This window comes from Rattus norvegicus, chromosome 3 (assembly GCF_036323735.1).
Source record: "Rattus norvegicus strain BN/NHsdMcwi chromosome 3, GRCr8, whole genome shotgun sequence".
In the NCBI taxonomy this organism is placed as follows: domain Eukaryota; kingdom Metazoa; phylum Chordata; class Mammalia; order Rodentia; family Muridae; genus Rattus; species Rattus norvegicus.
The window spans coordinates 89,378,003-89,401,726 of NC_086021.1; the positions used below are offsets into that span (position 1 = coordinate 89,378,003).

Sequence of the window (23,724 nt, forward strand, 5' to 3'; positions counted from 1 at the left end):
AATGTTTTACAGGTATTATTTTTCTCCCTTTATGCAAAATCCTAGACACTGATTTTGAGACGAATCTTACATTATTCTTTTAACAGCATACAAATCTTTAAAATTTAATACATTTTCACCATAACAACTTAAATGATTTTTTTCTGCATTTAACAGTAATCTTATTAAAAGTCCAAGGTCAAAGGTAATATATCTGGTAATTTTCCATTTTAATTTTGGGATTGATCCTTGACATATTAAATCCTGTTGGTTATAGAAATGTCATTATGTCACAGAGTTCTCAATTGATAAATGTCAGAAGAGAGTCAGTTCAGTACCTTTGAAATGAAGTACTATATATGTCTGGAATCTGGCACTGGAAGACGTTTAAAGATTGCTGAATGGCTGTCTTAAGGAGATAGCTACCCAGTTCAGTTTGTGGACAAATGTCCTAAAGGACAGTTCATTTGGAAGTTGGTGGAAACCCATCCTAAACTAGCATAAACCCAAAGGAAGCATTTTTTTCTTTTACAAAGCAGGGTCAACTTCAGGCATGATTTATCAGAAGGACTCAAGTTGAGATAATTGAAAAATAGTTCTCTCTCTTTCCACTTCTCAACCCTGTGAACATTGCTTCCATTTTCAAACAAGCTCCCATTTTGGGTTACCCAATGGAACCCTGTGGGAGACAAAGCAAACCTTCCATTCTGCATCCCAGCATGCATACCCCTCGTGGGTTGTGCTGGGAAACAGGACCATTGTCAAGCATGAACAAGATGCTTAATTGGGCTTGGCCCGTTCTGACACACACCATCAACCCCACTCTTGGTATAGACCATGCCGGCTGAGGATGGACAACGTATGTTTCCCTAAAGTGAGACCTGAAAACCATGAAGACATTCTGGGCAGCAGGGTCAAGCACCTGTAATCTGGAGGTGTTTAAAATCTAGAAGACAACGCAATGGGCATGCTGTGCACTAAGTCTTCTGCAGTCCAGAACGTCTTATTATTTGTACCACACTGACATCTTTCCCCAGGACTTCTGTTTCACGTGCAAGTTTCTTACACGTATCTGTGTGCACATCAGTGGCTCATTTGTGGCTCACAGATCGATACTATTGTGGAATAAAAGTGCTCATTATGTCAATATATAAAAAGGCTTGCTAGTCCTAAATTTAAGGTAATTAGGCGAGACGGTGAAACTCAGAAATTATTATAGCCACATCCTTTAAGAGAAAATGTCCTGACCCGTGATGCTGTTTTTAATATGCATATATTCTCTCCATTTGTTCATTTGTTAATTTGTCCAGATGCCAAATCTCAGCCAAGTGTTCAGTTTTCAAAAGCCTCCATTAAACTTCCTGACAACCATCACATTAGCAACGTGACCGGCTATCTAACGGTTCTACAACAGTTTTTAAAGGGGGACAATTTTCTGTCTGCGATTGGAATCACTTACTCAACAGGTATTCTTTAGTTTTTAAATATATAATCATATTTCTAAGAAACATCAGCATATACGTTTTCTACCAAATAATGTCTAGGTACACAATATTTCACATTTGATTTTATTTAAGTTTTGCAAAATACATGTTGCTTTTGAAATATTCACTACTTAATTGTTTGTAAGCAATTTCCTTTTTTCCAAAGAACAATTAATAATCTGGGTGTGGTGATACACTATTGTAATTCCAGCACTCAAAAGGTAGAGGCAGGTGGATCTCTATGACTTCAAGGCCAGCCTGGTCTACAAAGTGGTTTCCAGGACAGCCAGGACTACACAGAGGAACCCTGTTTCAAAAAACAATAAAAAAAAACCCAAAGAATGATTATACAGAATCTTTGGCATACATTATGTCAAATTAATCTAAATGTCCTTTTTATTTTAATTCATTAAACTTCATTTGAACTAAAGCAAGTAAGCCAAATATAAAAAAAAATTGTGATTATTGTAAAACTTCAAAAATGGTTCACTTAGAAATGTCGACTTGAACGCGTATTCCAGTTTGCCTTTCTATGCAGTCTTACCAGGCGGATCAGAAGGGTTAGTTTAAAAGCCAGAGAGAGTGTGCTATTCCACTGATCCCCGAGTTATGTTTACAGAGGTGGATAAGCTGTTGTAATTTCTACTTGAACTGTCTTAGCCAAGTAAAAGCTTCTATCTCTTCCAGAGCCCACAGCTTTGGTGTTAGGCTCTTATGATTTAAAACTTAAGGAATGAATAGAATTTTATTTAATTAATTTTAATTAAAAACACAGCCACATTTATCCCACCATTTCTACTAGTCTTTGAAAATCCAACTGAAACTCCACTGTTTAAAATTACCTCAGACATGCTGTAATTGAGAGTATATCAGTTGTGTCAATTTTTTGGTTCATTTGGTTACATCTAGAAATGAGATTAATGAGGGTACATTATATAAGTAGTATATATTGTAAATTATAGGTAAAACTGATGCCATCAGTGAACCTGCCTGATGAGGCATACTTTTCTGTCACAAGCCTGTTTCCTACTGCACACATCAGGCACTGCTTGAGGGCACTACCTAGTCTATGAAGCAGGCTCTGCCCTTATGCGGAGTATATGAGAGTTGACACACACACTCCCATTTCCTTGATTTAACTAGTGGGCTTGGACAGGAGTTACCTCGCTGACTCTCCTTCATTGGCTTCCTCCCTGTGGATTACGCTTCCACTTCATCAGAGGTTGTTTCCTGGGTTACTTTCCCAGTCAGTTCCTGCTCAGGTTATCCCAAAGCCTGCTTCTTAAAGACATCAGTCTGAGAGCTCTGACAATTTTCTAGACGTAAATTAGAGAACATGCAAAATAAAGGCATTCACAGGAACACTACAACCTGACTGCCACAGGCGAGCTCATGTTGTCCTGGAGGCGTTCAAGACAAAGACCCTGAGGCCTGGGCAGGGTCACAGTGAGCTTTCCTGTCATAGTCCTGCTTTAGACACTGGGAGTTCTGTAAGGGGACTGCTCCGCTTCGTCCAGTCTGGTGCCCCTGGTCACCTGTGCTTCCTGAGCGTGGGATGTCATCGGTGCACCAAAGGTCTGCACTTTATATAAAGGCCGTGTGCAGCTGACAGCCCCTCTATTGGATTACACAGTTCCAGACCCTTGTGAGGCTAAAGTGGTTTTTAGAAAATGTTTCAAAAAGGTTATGTTTGGGGTTTAGGGATTAGAGTATGTGCTCTCAACGTAGCATGCCTGTGGAGGTCAGGAGACAGGTTTTGAGAGTCAGTGTTTTCTGTCAACTTTAGCCCAGTCGCAGGGACCATAGTCAGATTATCAGGCTGGTGCACCAAGTACATTTACCTATGGGACTATGTTGCTGGCCTGGGATTCGCTTGGATCCCAGTGTCCTTAAATCAGATGACTCTGAGAGAATGAGACCAACTGAAGCGTAGCCTGATTTGTCAATGTTACACTATCAGCCAATACTTATTCATGAAATATTTTGGATTATATTTTTGAAATCTTTAACGTACATCCAATTGAGTAATTATTGGAGTGGATAACGATGACGAAATAGAGGAAAACAACTTTTAGAAACATAACAATTTATTCTGTGAATGAAATGTCTGCTTGTATATAGTTTTAATAAGCTTTACTCTCTTTTAGGTTTTGAAAATGTTGAGTTGACTCCTCACGCTGCAATATGTGTGAAAATATATTCCGGAGGAAAAGAATTAAATGTGGCTGGCCCCATCCATATTTCTCTTCCTCTCCTACATACAAGTAACGTAAATGTAGGAGATCGGATACCTGCTTGGACCTTTAATATGAAGATAGGTATGGTAGCTAAGAGAAAATCATTGGGGTAGTTTTCTCCTAGGCATTTGGTTATTTGATTTTAGAGTTTGATACGAATATAGATTTTTCATTTTGTACAGTTTGATAAGGGCATAACTGTCCCCACTAGGGACCAGCAAATGTGTTTTTGAGGGGAAATGATACTAATACATTATCTTGGTTGCTTTCCTTTACTGTAATAAAATACCCTGACTAAAGCAACTTAAGCGAGAGGGGATTTATTTTGGCTTGCAGGCACAATGGTTATCATCCATCATGGTGGGGAAGCTACAGTAAGAGGGGTTGAGGCAGCTGGTCATGTTGCATCCACAGTCAAGAAGTAGAGTGATGAAGGTCACTGCTTAGCTTGCTTTCTCCTTTTATACCATTCAGGATCATAGCTCAGTGACTGGAGCCAACCGCAGTGGGTATATATGTCTTTCTACCTCCTCGATTAACCCTCTTGAGATCATTCCCCACAGGCATGTCAGAGGCAGCCCGCCTCCCACGGTGATTCTAGGTCTCATCTAATTGACAATTAAGATTAACCATTGTGTACATTATGTAAGAACAAGCAAACAGCTCAACCTTATTCATCCACACTGTCTTGTCCTCTAATATTTTGAGTAAGAAATAATTTAAGATTAAAAAAACCTTTTTTTTCCTCAGGAAATTTTAGTAGGCAGGATGAACTTACTGGGAATCTTGGTTAAGACCATCAAAAATGTATGCTAATATAATGACAGTCAGTTGTCCAAGAGATTGAGGGAGGGGTGAGCTCCTTTAGGTACCAATTTCATCCACTGCGTTTTGCTTCCTAGATGGCAACTGGGAAACCCTTTTTCCTGTGTGTGTTGAGCTGTTTTTAGTTTTGCCCTTGTTCCAATGTAAATAAAATAATGGTATGAGATGAGTTTCTAATAAATAGAGGAAGGAAGGAAGGAAGGAAGGAAGGAAGGAAGGAAGGAAGGAAGGGAGGGAGGGAGGGAGGGAGGGAGGGATGGATAGATGTGGCAGGACAGGCTTGTGCAAATGCTACAGACCCTGGATAGTTTTCAGGACTTCCTTTATCTCCTTTCTCACCGTTTCCTCTATGTCAACACCTTTCTAAGCTAGGACCCTGGAAGGCCCAACAGAGGGGTGTTGCTGCTGTAGCTTCTCACAGTGCACTTAGTCAGGTGGAAGAATAGTGAAGACAGACATGCTTCGTGTGGCTGCCACAGCACAGTCCCTTCAGTGTACCGTGTTGTAGAATAGTTTGTGCGCAAAGAATACACACATTTCACACTGGATTAGCTCACATGTCGATGTTGTATGGGTTCCCAAACTCACCACTTCATCTGAGAACAGAGCATGGTAAGAATCCACAGGACATGTGTGGATTCTGCCACTGAGAATGAAAGGGGGGAGAGTCAGATGTCCACTGTAAAAGAAAACTGCACGTCTGTGTTCTTTACATTAGTGGAAACTATGCAACTCATAGCGGTAACTCACTTCTGAGAGGACCAGCCATGTCATGTGGGATGAGTCGTTTAAGTGACGTGGGACTCGGTGTCTTCATATTAAAGAAGAATGTGTCGTTTGGTTCAAGTTTCTGATCATTCTTCCTGGCAAAGGACCTTTCTTGAACGTTCCTTTGAGTGAATGTGTTTTCACTGAGATGAGATACCTAAGCAGGGAAAGGTGTTTACATAAGCCTGCCGACCCGAGTTTGCCTCACGGAATGCATGCACGAATGGAAAGAATCGAATCTACGAAGTTGTTCTTTGATGTCCATGTAAGCCCTGTGCCATGCACCCACACATCACACCTCCCTCACACTCACACACAAATGATAATAAAATAATGATGATGATAATAGCGTTTGAAAAAAATCTAAGTTGATTTATCATACGTGCTATGTCAAATTTAACTTAAACTAAAAGCAATAGATGGGGTGGTTCTCTCATCCCAAATTTCTCTACCTTACATCTCAGATTAATTGATCAATATCACGGCAAATGATTGAGTTTATCGACTTTTGTATAACCGGCTAAACTAATACATTTTATTAATACATACATACATTTTATTTACCCCCCGTAGACATCTTGGTTGATTCTATCTATCGGCTATTGTAAGCAATGCTTCAGTAACCCCTCCACGGGGCCGAGGGCTACAAAACAGTGCAGAGGAATTAGGTCCGGTGTTCCATAATACAGTGGGGCAACTTGCCTGTAATAATGTCTGACATGTTCCAAGCTAATGAGAGGAGTCCAGAGACCCCTGTCATAGACATGTGATTGACCTGTGTGTCCGAGGTGATGGAAATGCCGTTTTATATTACACATTGTAAATTTTTGTGAAATTCTTCTGCATGTCATGAAAATGTACAAATCTGTCACTGAAGGATAAAAATAATATATGATACGCCTGTTTTAAAATTTATGAATAATAAGCCAAAATACCAATATATATGGAGCTTTTAAGTAGCTGTCTTAGCTATCTGTATGTAACACTTTATCAAAGGTTTAGGTTTGACTGAATTCGTTTTACTCTGGGTGATGAAATTTCACCAGAGTAGACAACCTTCTTTAAAGTTAAGAGACAGTTTGGGCTTTTAAAAAATTGAATGTGAGACTGTATATTCTCGTGTAGGCTCGGTGAAGCACATTTTGTAGGACGACACTGGACTCCAAATGGGACTGAGCCCCCCACCCCAACTCCACACTCACCCAGTCTCGGGGGCTACTGTAGTCTGAGTTCTACACTGGTCATTTAACCCTTTCCTCCTGGGTCTCCCAATTCCATTCTCCATTGCAAGTAAGATGAGGTCAGGGCTTGCTTCCCAGTTACAGCACCAGACCTGCAGTGAGCAGCTTTAATTTTGGATATCTTGTTGAAAACTGCATGTGAAGTCTGATTCATTCATAGATGTGGCTCTGGGATAGAAAAGGCATCATTCTGGAGAAACTCTCAGTAGCATTAGAGCAATGCTACAATCTTAAAGTGATAAGGCCACAAAACAAAGGCTGTAAGTGTTTAGCCACAGTTTGAGGGCAAGTGTCAAATTACTACCTGTCAAGGAACTGGGATTTATTTCTCTCTCGTTACATGTCTGTCCCTGGAGATTGAACTCTGGGATCCAAGCACTCTATGTCTGAGCTTTAAATTAGAATTTTCTTCTAATATATCTTTAATCTAATTTATCTTTATTATTTTCATCTAGTTTATCTTTAAAAAGCTCTCTCAGGGTCCAGAAGTTGAGCTTTGTTATACTGGTTTTATGTTCTGGTAATTCAAATTATATTATTATGTATGTATTATATTGTGAGTGTGATGTAACATTTAATATTCTCACCATACGTGTTTAGTATCATGGTGTTTGTAATTCTGAAACATTCTGCATTCTTTACCTGACTACCTGCAGTCTCCTGGTTTTATACCTCAGCTCTAAAGAGTAAAACTATAACCAACTGTTGCTTTTCACTTGCCACATGTTTTAGGTGCTTGGGTGCATCATGACTGGGGGACAGTCAAGGAGCATAACGGCCATTTGATTTGGACCTATGATGCGCCACATTTGGGCTACTGGATAGCAGCTCCATCCCCAAGCACTTTAGGTAAGGTAAACTGAAACAAGGTAATCTTCAAGACTAAGGCTCGTCGCGTGCCGATGATGTGAGCCTCCAGGTGAATGGAACCTGACATAGCTCACCCTCTTCTTGTAGACATGACCAAAGAATTAAGCTCCATGAACTCTAAGTCTCTTGCTATCATGTCTGATGAATCTATGACAGTTGAAGTTTGTTCGAGTATTTTCTAAGTTTATGTTTTCATGAGTAAATTCTTCCCAGCTCAGAGCCTCTGGTTGTAAGAGACATGCTGAGTAACTTCTCAGACGGTGGAGACGGTTTGTGTAGTTTACAGGATCGTGGTGGAGAATGAAGAGCCTGGTGAACCTCATCTCGTCTCTGCAGCTCCAGAGCCTACTTAACTGTCTTCACTGGGTGGCAGCCACTGACTGTAGTATTTTCCAGTCTTCCTTCACATGATGCCTGGTTTTCCTGAGGAGGAAGACTCTGGGGTCGGGGACATGAGAAGAAAGACTGTTGGGTAATAGTGTCTCCAGCTTGTTTTGGAAGAGCAGACAGATGATATACAAAATGGTCAGTGACCTGACAGTTTGATCAGAAGGTGGCTGGAAGCAGGTGGCCATTGTCGAAGCATTCTTCAATAGGGATGATCTGTGCTGGTCTAGAACAAAGTATTTAACATGGTAGCCAATTACATGGAGAACCTGAATCTACGGAAACCCCACATTTATCACAGTCAGTAAATACCTTAGAAATTTCAAAAACATTCTGTATTCAACCCTTCACATCTTCGTGAATATAACTAGGCAGAGTGATGCCTTTATTCATAGCACTTGGCGGATGTAGGCCTGTCTCTGTGAGTTCAAAGCCAGCTTGGTCTACATAGCCAGTTCCAGAATAGCCTGAGTATATGGTAAGAACTTGCCTCCATAAAGCTGAAAAACCAACCAACCAAACAGACAGACAGACACACACACACACACACACACACACACACACACACACAGAGAGAGACAGACAGACAGACACACAGACAGACAAAAAAACCCACCAAACCTTCCTGAATAGGGAAATACCCTTTCACATGCTGGAGGCTGGACTGGTTCTATCAACCTGGCCATCATTCTAATTCAAATAAGAATCCTGTAGTTGCATTCTATATGTTGGTACTTCATAGCTTGGGTTCCCATTTTTTATAATGTCCTGAAAGAATCTCTTTGATGTTCATTGTAAGGCTTGGAAGGTGGGGCCTTCAGGTTTTATTTTCGCCGTGTCTCAGCAGCCAGATAGCAGTTCTGTAAGAGCAAGCTGTTGTGCTGTGGTCGGCCATTTCAGCGGCTACATTATGTATTTAACTTTTAAGTGCCTCTGTGTTTGGGGCCGAATGCTCTGCTCTTGGGCCTGGCATGGTTATTTTAGGACTCAGGTTGATGCGTTCTGGGACATGTCAGATGTCACATGTCACATGTCAGAGTGCCTTAGCAAGATAAGTCAACCACATCACATGCTTTGATGCCACATGAAAGAAAATGGTTCTTCCTCTTGGAGAAGTTTAAACCAAAAGCGATCCCAATTTTGGATTCTCCATTCTCTCCCTGTATCCTCTGTCTGATTCTAACAAAGGGATTTGTTCTATAAGTATTGGAGAGCACAGAGAATATGGTGTGGGAAACAAATGAGGAATCTCTTGTCTTAATTTCTTTTTTTTTTAACCAGCATTTACGAGGAAAGAATTTACTGACCCCAAGTAACACTCCAAACTGTAAATAGATGCTATCAACCTGTATCCACAGATGCTATCAGCTTCCGACATTTATGGCAAATGTTTTCTTTAAGTTGCTTTAAACATATTGACTTCTTCCAGAAAAAACATATAACACAATGAACATACATTATTCTGGGTCAGGAGCATGGAAGATTCACAAAGGAGAGGCAGGGCAGGGGCGGGGGGATGATCTGAGATTAAAGCTATGTATTCAGTTTATTTTGTAAAAGTAAATTACATGGGAATTCCAAGGCATAGTGAAATTGGCTACATTATTTTCTTAAAGGTAAGTTAAATGGAAGCAGGCTGAACAACACAGTAGGGAAACAGACTGGATGCATGATTTTAAGTGCTCTGAAGGCAAGGCATTCACAAGGATGCAATATTAGGCAGAAGGTTAAATCTCAGGAGGGCAAGTGGTATTTTGGAAAAAGCTATTTCTGTAGTCATGCAGAATTCACTGGTCAGAGCAGGTCAGTTGATTAATACCACAAGGCACAAAAGATGTACTTGACTCACAGAAATCCACCACAGGAAGGAAGGAAACCAACAGAAGTGAACACACACACTCAGTCTGTCTCACCCAGACAAAACTAAAAGTCTAGCCCCGAAATAATACATGCCATTTTTCTGTGTTTCCATGGACTCGTGCAGATTTGGGTATAAATGAAGATTTCCCAAACGTCATTGGCTACCACACAGCGTTCCTTACAGCCATCCTAGGGGGAACGATTGTCATCATCATTGTATGTTTGGCTGCACTGCTTTGTTACTGCAGGTAAGAACAACGCTAATCCTTATGTGTAGACACAGAGCTGTCAAATAATAGCATCTTCAGTATATTATGCATTATAAACTTCACTCATAGAAACCGTTGTTTAGGACCTGGAGAGATGGCTGAGTGGTTTAAAATACTGGAAGCACAGGGCCTGCAGAGGTCTGCACCGGTCCTCTGTGTGCATTATGGTTGTACCTTGGTAGTCTTGTGGGACTTCTAACAGTGGGGACGGGTGTGTCTGACTCTTTTACCTTCTCTTGGGGCTCTTTTCCCCTATTTGTTTGCCTTGTCCAGCCTCTATGAGGGCTTTTGCCTTGTCCTAATGTTCTTGTTACGGTCGTTGTCTCTTGGAGGCCTGCTATTTTCTGAAGAGGGAACATAGGGAGAGTGGATCTGTTTGGGGGACGAGAGTTAGAGGGGAGCCAGGAGGAGACACTGTGGTGGGATGTACTATACTATCTATTTTCAACATCAACAACAACATAAAAACAAAAACTAAAACTAAAACAAAAAACTCACCTGCTCTTCCAAAGGACCTGAATTCTGTGCCTGAGATTCTTATCTGCTTGTAACTTCAACTTTACAGCTCAGATTGAAAAGCAAAACAAATGTATTCTAATATATCATAAAATATGTATTTGTATATTTTGGTATACTTTTCTTTGATGAAACTTACAGATTGTAACTTTGAGTATCTTTTGCCTTTTCTTTTTCTAATCTAGGGAGAAGTATGGAACACCACAGAAGAGAGAAAGGAATATCACTAAGCTTGAGATCCTCAAGAGAGATCAGACAACATCTACAACACACATAAATCATATCAGCTCAGTCAAAGTTGCGTTGAAAGCTGAGGATAAACCGCAGCTGTTTAATGCCAAAACTTCCTCCTACAGTCCCCAGAAAAAGGAAACCACAAAGACAGAGACAGAAGAAAGAATTCCTATGGTGAAAACTCGGGACAATTTTAAAATCTACAATGAAGATGTTTCCTTTCTGTCAGTTAATCACAATAACTATTCACGAAACCCAACACAGTCTTTGGAGCCAAGTATAGGGAGCAAACAGCCTAAACATATGAACAACAATCTCTCTCCATCACTGGGTGATGCTCAGGAGGAAAAGAGGTATCTTACGGGGAATGATGAGGTGTATGGGCGTTCCCACCTTCCAGAGCAGCTCATGCACATATACAGCCAGCCCATAGCCATCCTTCAGACGTCTGACCTCTTCTCCATGCCAGACCAGTTACATGCCGCCAAGTCTGCCACTTTACCAAGAAAGGGACAATTGGTCTATGGCCAACTGATGGAACCAGTGAACAGAGAGAACTTTACACAAACATTGCCCAAAATGCCAATGCATTCTCACACACAGGACCCGGATGCCAGAGAAGAAGACATCGTACTTGAAGGCCAGCAGAGCTTGCCGTCCCAGACCTCGGATTGGAGCCGATACTCCAACAGCTTGTTGGAGTCAGTGTCTGTTCCTGGAACTCTAAATGAAGCAGTTGTGATGACCCCCTTTTCGTCGGAACTTCAAGGAATTTCAGAACAGACCCTCCTTGAGCTGTCCAAAGGTAAGCCCTCTCCGCATCCCAGGGCTTGGTTTGTGTCTCTCGATGGAAAGCCTGTGGCCCAAGTGAGACACTCCTTTATAGACCTGAAGAAAGGCAAGAGAACCCAGAGCAATGATACGAGCCTCGACTCTGGGGTCGATATGAACGAGCATCAGTTAAGCAGGAAGCTGGAGAGGGAGAAAACGTTCATAAAGAGCATGCATCAGCCCAAGATCCTTTACCTGGAAGACTTAGACCTGAGCAGCAGCGAGAGTGGAACCACTGTCTGCTCCCCCGAGGACCCTGCGCTGAGGCACATCTTGGATGGAGGGGGCGGGGTTATCATCGAGCACCCTAGGGAAGAGTCTCCAGGAAGCAAGAGTACCGTGGAAGACTTTGAAGCCAACGTGTCTCCCACTAAAAAAAGGGGCCGGCCACTGCCGCTAGCCAAAAGAGATAGCAAGACTAACATCTGGAAGAAACGAGAGGAACGCCCACTGATTCCCATAAACTAATTGTGAGAGCTGTGCGGGAGGCATGTGTCTCTGTCGTCTCACCGTGTGTATTCTTGCTTCTTGTAAATTGCAGTGTAAACCTCTTAGGAAGCGGAGACTGAGCAAAATCTCACGGGCCATCGAGACGCCTCGAGCAAAGTGGATGGGAAAATAATCACTCGAAAATCGGAAATGTCCTCTCTGGCCTGTTCTTTTTCTTTCATTGATTTTTTTTGGGTGATAAAGTTATCAAAATGCAAAACAACGTGAAGATGTTCCCTGAAGATGTTGCTCAGTTCGCTGGTTGGTCCTGGCTCTTCAGAACACAGCTGTGGAATGTGTAGTAGTCGCTTTCCAGAATCCTGCCTCTGCCTTGGTCTTAGAAAAGTAGGTGTTTTCTTCAGGCCTCATCCTCGTGCAGTGTGACTGTGGTGCCCTTCCCTGCCTACGCTTAAAAACAACTTGATAAATATTTGTATGGATGCTAGAGACCAACAGCATTTTCTTTTTTTTAAGATTAATGGCTTGTGGATTGTCACCACCAAAGTAAATCCTGTGCTCCTATAACATGGGCAGGAAGCTCCCCAGTTCGTTAGAGGAGGAGACCCGATTCTGGTTATTTGGGGATGTAGGTTTATAGAGTAAATAAGATACTGACTTGTGTAGAAATTTGAGAAATGAAAACTCTGATATTGTCTTTTTTTTTTTTATTTCGAATGAAGTGACCTTAGTTGCCAGCTGAGAGGAGGTTTTGAGTTTAAGGTTCACGAATCCGTAAAGGCTAACATTGGTTTTTTGTTTTTTTTTTAAATATATTTTTGTTGAGATTCTCCCCCATTCAAAATCAATCATTTACAAACTGTCAAATTTGATTTAAAATATAAAAACTCTTCTTTAGAATGCCGGGAAATGAACAGACTGTGGAGACAAAAAGAAATGGATATTTTGTGTAATTGGACAGGAAAAGAAAGACCAATTCCCTGATATTTAAAAAAAAAAAAGATCTCTAGGCTTTGAGTTACACTGCTGAGTGTGGACACTTTGGAACGATGAGAGAAGAACAGTCTGGGGTTCCAGGGGACCTGCTCCCCGTCTCCTGTGCCCTGCAGCGTCACTTGCCAGTGTGGTTAGTACTGTTCTCTCAGTGTGAACTCAGGAGCTGTTTTCAATTATGGGTTCTCAACTCTCCTAAACAGAAAAGCTCTCTGATACCATCAACTATCCTGTCTTACTTATAGTTTTTCATGAGGACACATTTGTACAGCAGCTCACCCTCCCTTTTTTTTTGGTAGGAAGAAGTGGTTCTTCTCACCCCCTACCATATAAGCAATTTCAAGCCACTCAAACTCTGTGAAATGGTAGAAACTTAGGCAATGGAAGTCAGGAGCTCTTCTCCTGAGACAACAGACCAGCCCGCTTTTGCTATAACCACTTCTGAAATATCTATCTGTCTTAACTCTCTTGGCTTTCTGCATTTAACAAAGAATGCAAAGGCCTTTGCCTATGTTTCTCATACATTACCCCTCTCCTTCTATGTTTGGGTAACACATAGGCTTACTACTGGGGGTAGAGTGACACGGCTCACTTTCAGAGGAGGCTTTTTATTGGTTCCACACAGAAATCGATCATACACAGCATGAACACGAACAAAAAACAAAAAGCAAACAAACAAACAAACAAAGAAAAAACCCCAACCTGGAGAAGTTTAAGGAGTTAGTGCTCTGGGGAAGTGCCTTGTCTCAGACTTGCGTTAGGATTAATAACATCTTTCTTCCATGTACATTTTGTTAGCCAAATTAAACAGATGGGCGCTTAAGAAATATAGACCTAGTGTTTCACGTTGGAACAAGGAGTTTTTGCATGTAACATTTGTGTGTGTGTGTGTTGTTTTTCGAATCCACAAGATATTGATAAATTGCTTATATTGGAATGAGGTTAGGAACTATATGGTAAAATGCTGCACCCGCTCAACACTTTAAGTATATATCCTCACCTTTGAAAGGGTTTCATGTCTCAACTGGGCGATGACATACACACAAACGTGAGTATATGGTCCAAGTACGACAGTGACTTCACTCATTCTTGTCTAAGGGGAAGTGAGATGAGGTATCCTAAGGGCTTTTAAAGAATTTTAGCTTCACGAAATACTTAAAAAAAAAAACCCACTGGAATGCGGTTTTTGATTGGGAGTGTTGGGCAGTTTATCTTTCCTAATCAGAGGAATGTGACTTCTCGATTGCGAGCTGTTCACAGTTCCCAGTAAAAAGTTGAAGCCATCTACTTTTTCTTAACCCAAGTGATAAACCGACAGTACTCACTACTTTCTTAAATTTTTAAATTGAAAGCCAATGCAGACTTTTGCATATGTAAACCAGAGAATTTTGGTTACAAATTGTTGACCTTTGTGGATCCTTTGTACATAGTTTGGATATATCTTGAAGGCAAAGCTATCAATGAACCAATGGAGTCATTGACTAAAGCACAGCTATGTGCACTTTTGAATACACATGACCTTGAAACTTTATAAAACCCATTTTTATGAATTTCTGCAGTTGAACAGGAATCATGCCCTTTTATAATTCACGGATTGTCACAAAGATCACATAGACGGAGGAATAGGAGTTCTGCTTTGCTCTGGCCAATTACTGTCAGGCCAGTTTCTATAGATTTGAATCCTCCACCATCGATAGCCATTTATAGGGTTTTAGACATTTGGGGGTCAAATATTGTCTTTTGAAACTTCCCAGAAAGGTAAAGCTCAAAACTCCATATGTATTTCTATGGCTTGAGTTACCCTTGGTTGTGTGTGGACGTCATAAAGAGGTCTGCTCAGTTTTTACTTCAGATCTAGAGCTGATGTCTTGTTCCAGGTGTTTCCCTTTTTCTTTTTCCTTTGTCTTCCTTCATCAGAGTGATCTCACGTTTTGGTGTATTTATTGCTGTTACTCTATTTCTTGAACAGTCTGAAGATTTGTAAAATGTTACAAACAGTTCATTAAGGATAATAAAATCAACCTAATGTATACTTGGTGTAGTGTTTAATTTCAAAAAGAAGGCAAAGGGTTCCTCCCTAGTGTGGTAAATATTTAATCCTCATTACCTTTTATTCATCATGCCCCACAATGACATTAGCCCCGTGTATACAATGAACTTGATAACCCCTTACTCTCATGTGTGCAGATTTCCCAGTTTTACAGTTGAAGCTAAGCATAGATAGCTCGTTTTCCATCGGATGGGTTTCATTGCTCTCACAGGCATTTTAAAAATTATAATATATTTTAAATTCTAAGTGAAAAAATTATATAAAACCTTTATACTTTAAAAAAAATTACCCTTTGGACTTTTGGCCTAAGACTGAGTTATGACTCCTGGGCTCTTTGCACTCAGATTTCCAAAGTCCTCTCTAAGCCAGTTGAACAGTGTTTAGTCAGGTGGTGTTTAGGGGCTTTAGAATAGCTGTGAGGATTATCCTGGCTGCCATGTTTTTAGACACTCCAATACTTTACTATGTGACCAGACACATTTTTGCCTAGATCTACTGCGTGTTGGACTCTGAAATCACTTGGCAGACTTTCTGACTCCTTTGGCCTGTGCCTTCCACCTGGAACCCTGCAAGCTTGAGCAGAATTGTGGCCACCTTTGTGCCAGGGCCTGGGTGCTGAATGCAATGAAGGCTATTGGAGTCTAAGAAATGCTGTGGCTAAGTGATAATTGGAAGGATAGCTGTTACAGCAGTGACATGTGTGAGCTGATCAAGACACTGATCTCAGAAAGAAAGTATAGGAAGAATGCCAGGCAATGTAAGACTGCAGGAAAAGATCTGAGACAAGGGGTATTTTAATGTTATGGAAAGTGATCCTACTCGTGTACTTAATAGTTGGAACAGATAGCCAGAGCCCTCCCTTTCGAACGCATATTGGAAAATATGAAACTAGGCCACGGTGTTGCTTTATCTTGCCTCCATAATTAGCAGCTTTTCTCTGCATATATATATATATATATATATATAATCTCTAATAACAGATTATACATGACAAGATAGCCTCCTTCCAGGAGTATGCTCTCACAGCAAGGGAGAGCAGAAGAAACGGCCGAACTGTGTGACATTTGTATTTGCCTCACCATCAAAATGAAGATCATCTCCTTGGTATTTTTACCTTTATTGGATTCACATTCTTAATGGCAGCTTTATAGTTTAATGCCAGAAAACTAGTTAGGAACTGAATAACAGTTTATAATTCTAGATACAGAATATATTGGTAAAATCACCCATTAATATAAACTCATTAATATAGATTCTGGGGGGGGGGCTAGCTTTTCTTCCTGAAATAGCTATGTTTAAAGATCATGCACATCTCCACTTTGTTATTTGAAACAAATGAACATCTCTGCATTTCTGTTTAGATAATGAATTATATGTGGACAGAACCTTCCTTAGCTGAACCACATTTCCTGGTCTTTATATTTACAGGAGTTGTATTGTAAATAATAATCCATACATTTGTAGGACTCTCCTATGTTATTTTATGAGTTGGCTTTTTTCCTTCTTTTGTTCAGGTTGACAGTGGTTTTCATAATTCATCTCTTCACTGTTTCTAGTCCTTGTAGACCTTATTAAAGTACTAGACTACTACAGACAGTCTGATTCAAAACAAACCAGATAATTACAGCCCCAGGAGTCTCTAAGCTTCTTATACTCTGATGCCTTCATTAAAACACCTTTCAAAAATACACCACAGAAAAGCACAATTGTAGCCACCAGGAAAGGTGAAATGGTGTTTGAGAATATTTTTTATCTCATATTTTCATTTTTCGGCTCGGAAAATATCTTTGTCTTGTACAGAAAGTCATTAAAAAGTTAAATTCAGCTCTCTCCTCCAGCCGAGCAAGATGCCCAAAGGAAAGAAGGCCAAGGGGAAGAAGGTGGCCCCGGCCCCCTCCGTGGTCAAGAAACAGGAGGCTAAAAAGATGGTCAATCCTTTGTTTGAGAAAAGGCCCGAGAACTTCGGCATTGGGCAGGACATCCAGCCCAAAAGAGATCTCACGTGCTTCGTCAAATGGCCCCGCTACATCAGGCTGCAGCAGCAAAGAGCCATCCTCTATAAGTGGCTCACAGTACCTCCTGCCATCAACCAGTTCACCCAGGCCCTGGACAGGCAAACAGCGACTCAGCTGCTTAAGCTCACCCACAAGTACAGGCCAGAGACAAAGCAGGAGAAGAAGCAGAGGCTGCTGTCCTGAGCTGAGAAGAAAACTGCTGGCAAAGGGGACGTCCCAACTAAGAGACCACCTGTCCTCTGAGCAAGGGTCAATACAGTCACCACCTTGGTGGAGAACAAGAAGGTTCAGCTGGTGGTGATTGCCCATGATGTAGACCCCATTGAGCTGGTGGTTTTCCTGCCTGCCCTTTGTCAAAAGATGGGGGTGCCCTACTGCATCACCAAGGGAAAGGCCAGGCTGGGGCGCCTGGTCCACAGGAAGACAAGCACCACTGTTACCTTCACACAGGTTAACTCGGAAGACAAGGGTGCTCTGGCTAAGCTGGTGGGAGCTATTAGGACCAATTATAATGACAGATGTGACGAGATCCGCCGCCATGGGGAGGCAACGTCCTGGGTCCTAAGTCTGTGGCTCGCATTGCCAAGCCGGAAAAGGCAAAGGCTAAAGAACTCGCCACTAAGCTGGGTTAAATGTACACTTAAGTTTTCTGTACATAAATATAATTACAAAATTAAAAAAAGTTATATTCAAGTTTATCTCCACTAACTAGGATTTTGTGTTAAGTGGTATTTTGAAGCCCTAATTTCTAACTTGGAGAGTCTGTGAAATATTTCTATCCATTAACTATAGAAAAATTTAATTATGAATGTACACTTTTACAATTTTTCTTTTTGCTCATTTCCATTTAGTGTTTATTTCTAATTCAAAAATATTTCTATTCCATGAATCATTTATTAACTATTTTTCTATGTTTTAAAGATTTCATGTATTTATACAATATATTTTGAGCTCTTTAGTAAATACCATTGATTTAAATGCTGACTGTTAGGGCAGAGCACATGAGGTTTGTAACTCAGGACTTCGTTTTTCCAAGGAGCCACAAAGGGAAGAGAGGGAAAGCAGGCACTTACCTGATCAGATAGTTTGCTTTCTTTCTTTTTGAGAAAAATGGCAAGTTAGTTTTTTTAAAGGATCCTAAAAATGAATTTTACGCTAAAGATCACTAATACACTCATTTTCTGAAACCCTCGGTTCTCAACAAATATTCCTGTTTGATTTTCCTTTACAGTCATCGAACAAGTAAATTATTTACAATGGAACTGTACTTGTTCCCCTGCTTATTGAGACCCACCTATCTCATTTGCTTACCTGTCTTCTTTTAGAAGTCGAGGAGAGATTTAGTACTATTAAAATTGATTTTAGTAAAACAATTTTGGTGTAAGTCAGATACTGTCTAAGACCCCCATCTTCCAAGACATACTCAGTTCACTTCTAAACAGAAGGTTGCATGTTACTTACGTATGTCCCGCTGTATGAGATGAGCTGTGTTCTTACATTGTACTGATGACCTTACATATGTGTGCTAAGACCATAGGATCCCTGAGGACAGAGACTGCACTTTAAGATCCTTAGTTTCCAAGAATACCTTTGTGATATAATTACTAATATTGACTGGTGAATACACAATGATAGATTTTTGTTCAATGGAAACATCTAAAGTGTTCCGAGAAGTAGGGAGTTGGGTGCCAGCAACATGGTAGAAAAAGAGAACCCTGGAGGGATGGTCTGGGGGACAGTGAGAATCAGAATCTCAGCACTAATGTAAAAATCCGGAGATATGTTCCCGCAACCCCTGGGCAGTAAGTGGGAGACAGAAATAGGAGGCGCTCCCTGGGTGCCAGCTTATGCCCCGGTTTAGTAAGAAATCCTAAGGAATAAGATAGAAAGTCATAAAGCAGGATACCCACTGCACTCTCCTTTGGCTTCTGTTTGTGCACCCATATTCATGTGCATATGCCAGACACACATATGTGTGCACATGCACCTCCCACCCACCCATGTGCATATCACACATGCCTATCATATACACACTACACACACACACTACACACACACAACATACACACACACAACATACACAACACACACACACACAGCCTCCCTTCTTGCAACTATAATAGCAATAATTTAGTACCTTTCTACAAACTAGCATCTTTGGGATATAGGTAAGAGGCTGTAAAGCACTGAAGGGTCAAAACTTTAAAGGGCCTTTTTGATTGTTAATATTGTAAGATTAAACTGTTTAAAGTGATTTCACACATGTATGGAATACATACCCTCAGGGCCCCATGAGCACTCTGCCTCCTTCCTTCACTTCCTACTGGGTATTGTGTGGACCCAGAACAGTACAGTTGTGAGCTAATGGCTGCAACCATATGAATCTAGAGGAATCATTTTGTAGCCCTTCACCCTATCTTCCACACATATTCTTTCTGTTCTGTCTTCCACAGTGCCTAAAGGTAGTGGTATCAATGTTTTGTTTAGGGCTGGGTCCATGTGGTGGGTTGGAAGGGATTCTGAGGAGTGCACTACTCATGCCTTGTAAGTTCAGCTAACCACCCAGGGCTGATGAGGTTCCAGGCCTAGCCAATGCATTTACTACTGATATTTAACTGAACTGACAACACAGCAAAACCCCTTCTAATTATCCACACTCGGGCTGATAGGCAAACGTTGCTTTCGATTTTAGAGAAGCTTCCCCCTACGGTAAATGGTGGTGAACATGGGGAGTGAGGATTTCCCAAGGTAGAGAAAAGGAGATGCTTTGAGATACAGAATTAATTTCAGACGTTAGGTTGGAAGTCTGTGTCAGCCCTACTCCAGGGTCAAAAGTTGCTCTGCCTACCTTGTGGCTACTACCGCCATGTTTACTTCTAATCTCATCGTTAAAACCTCAAGCAAGTGAGACAGGAAGAGTCATGGCCGCCAGGTCTCAGGTAACAGGCCTTCCAACATGGTCCCAGTTTGTAGACCCTGATGTGGCCCTGAAATGTGTCTGCAGCCCATTTTATCCATCAATGTAAAGCAGTGTTGTGCCCTTTTAGAAATGCAGAGGCTAGAAATATACCTGTCTAATTCCCAGTGGCAGGACCGCAGACCATGGCCTCAGCGGTGGAACTGGCTTTGATTTGTGACTTGGTTCCCATGTACCTCATATGGACAAAGGCCAATATTCATTGCCCAAAAACTTACCCAAGAGCCTGGTGGGGGCTGTCTAAGGTACCTAGAGGAAGCCACAGCAGCATGTGTAGTGACTGTCCTGTCATCTGAGGGCCATAATGAAGCCTCATTCCAACAGAGCTCCACTTCTAAGAATGTTTCCCCTGGTAATAACAGACCCAATATGGACATGGTAGCAGTCACATGACCTGATCAGCCTTACTTGACCAGCATCTTAAAGGCATTTATATCTACCAGAGACCGGAGACCAAAAAAGGTTAAGAAATTTTCTTGCCAAAACCAATTAGTAAATACTGGAAGAAATATTTTCTTTTTCAAATGCTGACATTCAAGGTTTTGCAGGTAATGGACAATTTAGCAAATATGAAACGTTATAGGAAATTAAAGATCCAGGTTGGGGATTTGGCTCCGTGGTAGAGCGCTTGCCTAGGAAGCGCAAGGTCCTGGGTTCGATCCCCAGCCCCGAAAAAAAGGAAAAAAAAAAAAAACAAAGATCCAGAAACAAATTCCTTGGAAAACCTTAGTTAATAGCAAGAAAATACCAACAGGAAACTACATAAGATCAGAGCAACAATGCACGATGAAACTGGAAATTTAGAAATGAAATAGAGTACAAACAAACCAAACTGAAGTCCCAGAACCGAAGAAGCAAACAGCAGAACTGAAAGATCCAGCAAGGACCGTCACCAACAGTCTGTCCTGCGCCAGGGGTGATTAGTGAGGTCATATAAGCCTGTTTAAGCTTAGTGTAGTGATGCGCAGAGGCAAAAGGACTAATGTGATACCACTGAATGCATGAGTAAATAAATTATAGCATCTTAGGAGGAAGGAGAGTAATGTAGAGGAAGAGAAAGAAGGAAAGGAGAGGAGGGGATAGAGATAAAGGAAAGGAGAGAGAGAGGAGAAGTCTATTCAAAGAAATACTATCTCAAAAACCCATAAATATTGGGAGAAACATGGACACTTAGATTAAGAGAAGGGTTTTAAGCAACATTAAATATAAAATACTATACTTAATGATAACTAAATGATCAAAGAAAGTTAAAGACTGTTTATAACAATAAGAGAAAAGTGATGACCTCTACCAAGGAGCTGCTATGCTGCTATCAGAGGAGTTCTCAACAGATCCTTGTGAGTTGACTGTGGCATGGGACAATACATTTGAAATGCTTACAAGTCCCACAACTATAGGGACTACTCTACCCAGAAAATTGCTGTCCCAAAATGAGAGAAATATTCCCAGATCAACAAATGCTGATGGAATTCATTGCTATTAGATCTTTCTCAAGAGGAATGGCAAGGGATTCTCTACACAAACAACATAAAAGTCTGAAAACATAAAGCTCACTGGTTAAAAGTAAATACACAGATTAAGACATATGGTATATGAACTACTCTCTTCTTTAGTACAAAAGCTAGAAGCAAAAGTATTTAAAAATATGGTTCCAGTAATGCTAATTTTTAAAAAGGTTATAGTGTATAAAACATCAAGAGCATAAAAGATGGAGGAGAGAAGTGTAGAGTCTTACATGTGTCTATATTTAAATTATGTTTGCTTAAAATAAAATGTTATAAGTATGTTTATATCAACCTCATGATTAATTAAAGGGAAAATTCTTTCTAGTATACACACAGAAGATCAGAATAAAGGAATCAAAACATGCTACTATGAGTTTTAGCAAATCATAAAGGAAGGTGGAAAATTGGGAAAAAACAAAGGAATTACAAAATAAACAAGTTAAAATATCAATAAGAAGTCCTCATAAACTGATCATTACTTTAAATGTAAAAGAATAAACTCTCTAGTCAAATGATCTATCATGCTTGAAATTAAAAATGATCCAACACTATTCTTCAAGATCAAAAAATATGCTGCATATGAGACAACTGTAGCAGGGCTACCTGAGAGTATATTAGGCAAGATAGCTTTCAAGTCAGAAACTACATAATAACACCAATGTCACTGACGTGAATCAATCAAGAGAATCCAATATTTGTAAATAAAAGTGTCCTGAATATCAGAGTATTTAATGTTGACAGATATGCATGGAAAAATTTACAGCGATACAAAAATAGATCAATACTCCAATGTTTCATTTTCAATAATAGATATTTAATACAGATAAATTTCTCTAAAAACAATGAGATCAACATGAAAACAGCAGATGTAAAGATAGATATTATGGACCAAATGGTTATAAACATTCATAAATGTATCATTGTTTTCGACAGCAGCAGAATACACAGCCTTCTCAAGCACATGGAGAACATTATCCAGCAAAAATCATATACTAAAAAATAGGAGTAGGGATACTAGAACCATCTCAATGTGGAGCACAATGGTACCTATGGTATTCTTAGCTGCTGCCCCATCAACGCACCAAGACAAGCTGCCATTCATGTGCTGGACTATCTCTACAAGAGCTAAGGAAAGTGTGTTGTGAGAGACCACAATGCCTGACATTAGCACAGTAACTTAAAGTTGTGCTGCTGACAGGAGGCGGGCACTCGCTCATCCACTCAGGTTAGAAATGTGCCAAACATTCATTCAATTTTAAAGCAGCCCAAGCTAGGAGATGTGTACGGTTAAGGGGAGTAAGAGGAGGATCAATCTTGGCCGTGGATTTGAAATCTAGTTCCAGGACTGCTGCAATGAAATCTTGTTCTGGGAAACAGCACACAAACCCTACTCTTCCAACCAGCACTGCTAGATGAAACTGCTGGTACTGTTAAGCCAAATGGTGGCTGGTCGGTTACCTTACCTCAGAACCTTGCTGTGGTCAAGAGGAACTGGCTGACAGGAATCTAGTGTGGTGGTTCCTGAGGAGGTCCAGACAGCAACTGACCAATGCAGATGCGGATGCTTGGAGCCAACCATCAACCTGATGGGGGAGCTGGCGGAAGGACTGGAGGAACAGGAGGGGATTGCAACTCCATTGGAAGAACAACATAGGCTGGCCTAACCACCCAGTTCTCCCGGGGTCTAGACCTCCAACCAAGAAGTGTATAGGGAGGGATCCATGTCTCCAAATACATATGTAGCAGAGGCTGGCCTTGCCTGACAGCAACAGAAGGGGAGGCTCTTATTCCTGGGGAGGTTTGATGCCCCAGAGTAGGGGGATGCTGGAGTGGTGGGGCATGAGATTGTGGGTGGGTGGGGGAGCATCCTCATACAGGTAAAGGGGAGAGAGGAGGGCGGATGTGGAATGGGGATGGGGGGGTAGAGGTAACAAGGAAGTGGGATATCATGGGATGGGGGGTTGGTAGAGGGGGTAACCAGGAGGTGGGATATTCTTTGAGATGCAAATGAATGGAATAATCAATAAAAAAGAAAAAAACTTTAAAATAATAAAAACAAAACTACTTTAAGGAAACATAACAAAAGGATTACCGTTAGGACTTTCGTATAGGTTTGCAGTGATTGTTAGTATGTGAAATTTATGTAGTTCCCCAGAAATAATCCGGCATACAATGTTATTCTCTGGCGGTTTTAGAGCAGTGACTCAAAGCAGGGGAAAATTGACTTCTTTAGTGA

The 23,724-nt window shown here is 40.9% G+C and overlaps 1 protein-coding gene and 1 pseudogene across 1 annotated transcript in view; both read left to right on the plus strand.

Annotated features, from left to right (window-relative positions):
• The window catches only part of Fam171b (family with sequence similarity 171, member B), a 55,408-nt gene extending 40,437 nt beyond the window's left edge, over nt 1–14,971 (plus strand). The window contains exons 4-8 of the mRNA XM_575160.9: nt 1,290–1,445; nt 3,611–3,781; nt 7,267–7,383; nt 9,776–9,899; nt 10,622–14,971. Of these exons, the coding sequence (XP_575160.2) occupies nt 1,290–1,445; nt 3,611–3,781; nt 7,267–7,383; nt 9,776–9,899; nt 10,622–11,969 (1,916 nt within the window). The 3' untranslated portion in view covers nt 11,970–14,971. The remainder of the gene's footprint in view (nt 1–1,289; nt 1,446–3,610; nt 3,782–7,266; nt 7,384–9,775; nt 9,900–10,621) is intronic.
• A 1,649-nt stretch (nt 14,972–16,620) lies between these two features.
• LOC134486401 (large ribosomal subunit protein eL8-like) lies at nt 16,621–23,425 on the plus strand (annotated as a pseudogene).
• Nucleotides 23,426–23,724: the final 299 nt, after the last annotated feature.